The following is a 1,166-nucleotide window of genomic DNA, read 5'->3' on the forward strand; positions in this document are numbered from 1 at the left end:
GGAATTCTGTGCAGAAAAGGGACTATAAAAATAATCTGATGGTGAGAGGGGTTGTGAGGAGTGAAATGGCAGGGCTGGAGTGAAGGCTGGGTATCCTGGTGAGTGGAGCCCTGACACTCCTTGCAGGGAATGAAATCAAGGTGCTTATACCAACATCTTTGACTGCAAATGCTAACCCAGTGTTTGTTCCCTTCCCTTCGGGGGAGTTTGATGATGTCAATGCAGCAGGGCCTGATTTTCCATCCCTTTCCCAGCTAATCTGCTGCTCCAGTTTAGGGTTACAAATATAACGAGCTCTTTAATTACTCCAGGCTGCCATTAATCACAGGAATGGCATCTGCCCACCAGGAATTCACACTGGGAGCAGGAAAAAAAACCCCCAACTCCCAACCCGGTGTTTTTGTTTCAAACAGTAGAAAGTCCAAATCTCCTCCCAAAGTGCCGATCGTGATCCAGGACGACAGCCTTCCCTCGGGGCCTCCCCCCCAGATCCGCATCCTCAAGAGGCCCACGACCAACGGCGTCCTCAGCACGCCCAACTCGGCCAGCCGCCCGGCCTTCCCGGTGAAATCCCTGGCACAGAGGGAGGCGGAGTACGCCGAGGCCAGGAAACGCATCCTGGGCAGCGCCAGCCCCGAGGAGGAGCAGGAGAAGCCCATCCTGGACAGGTGAGAGCGCCCCGGGCGCTCCTCGGGAATGCCTGCCTGGTGGAGCTCAGGGATGAGCTCCTTGGAGAGCAGAGTGAGGAGCAGGGAGGGAGCAGTGCTCTGTCAGCAAAGCCTCCACTAGGTGGGAGTGGAGGGAAGTGCCTGATAAGGCCATAAATCATGGAATTATTAAGGCTGGAAAAGCCGTCCCAGATCATCAAGACCGACCATTAACCCAGCACTGTGGTCACCACATGTCCCCAGGTGCCACATCCACACGCCTTTGGAACACCTCCAGGGGTGGGGACTCCAAACCTCCCTGGGCAGCTCTGTCAGTGCCTGACCACCCTTTTCATGGAGAGATTCCTCCTGCTGTCCAACCTGAGCCTCCCCTGGCACAGCTGGAGGCCGTTCCCTCTCCTCCTGGCCCTTGTTCCCTGGGAGCAGAGCCCGACCCCCCCCCGGCTCCCCCCTCCTGTCAGGGGGTTGCAGAGCCAGAAGGTCCCCCCTGAGCCTCCT

General features: G+C 57.5%; 1 protein-coding gene across 1 annotated transcript in view; it reads left to right on the forward strand.

The window, feature by feature from the left end:
* The first annotated feature begins 6 nt into the window (after positions 1-6).
* Positions 7-1,166, forward strand: part of SZRD1 (SUZ RNA binding domain containing 1) — a 2,633-nt gene continuing 1,473 nt past the window's right edge. The window contains exon 1 of the mRNA XM_029965240.1: positions 7-668. Coding sequence (XP_029821100.1) covers positions 331-668 — 338 coding nt within the window. The 5' untranslated portion in view covers positions 7-330. The remainder of the gene's footprint in view (positions 669-1,166) is intronic.

Source organism: Manacus vitellinus, unplaced genomic scaffold (genome assembly GCF_001715985.3).
Source record: "Manacus vitellinus isolate BGI_N305 unplaced genomic scaffold, ASM171598v3 scaffold_92_pilon, whole genome shotgun sequence".
Taxonomy (NCBI): domain Eukaryota; kingdom Metazoa; phylum Chordata; class Aves; order Passeriformes; family Pipridae; genus Manacus; species Manacus vitellinus.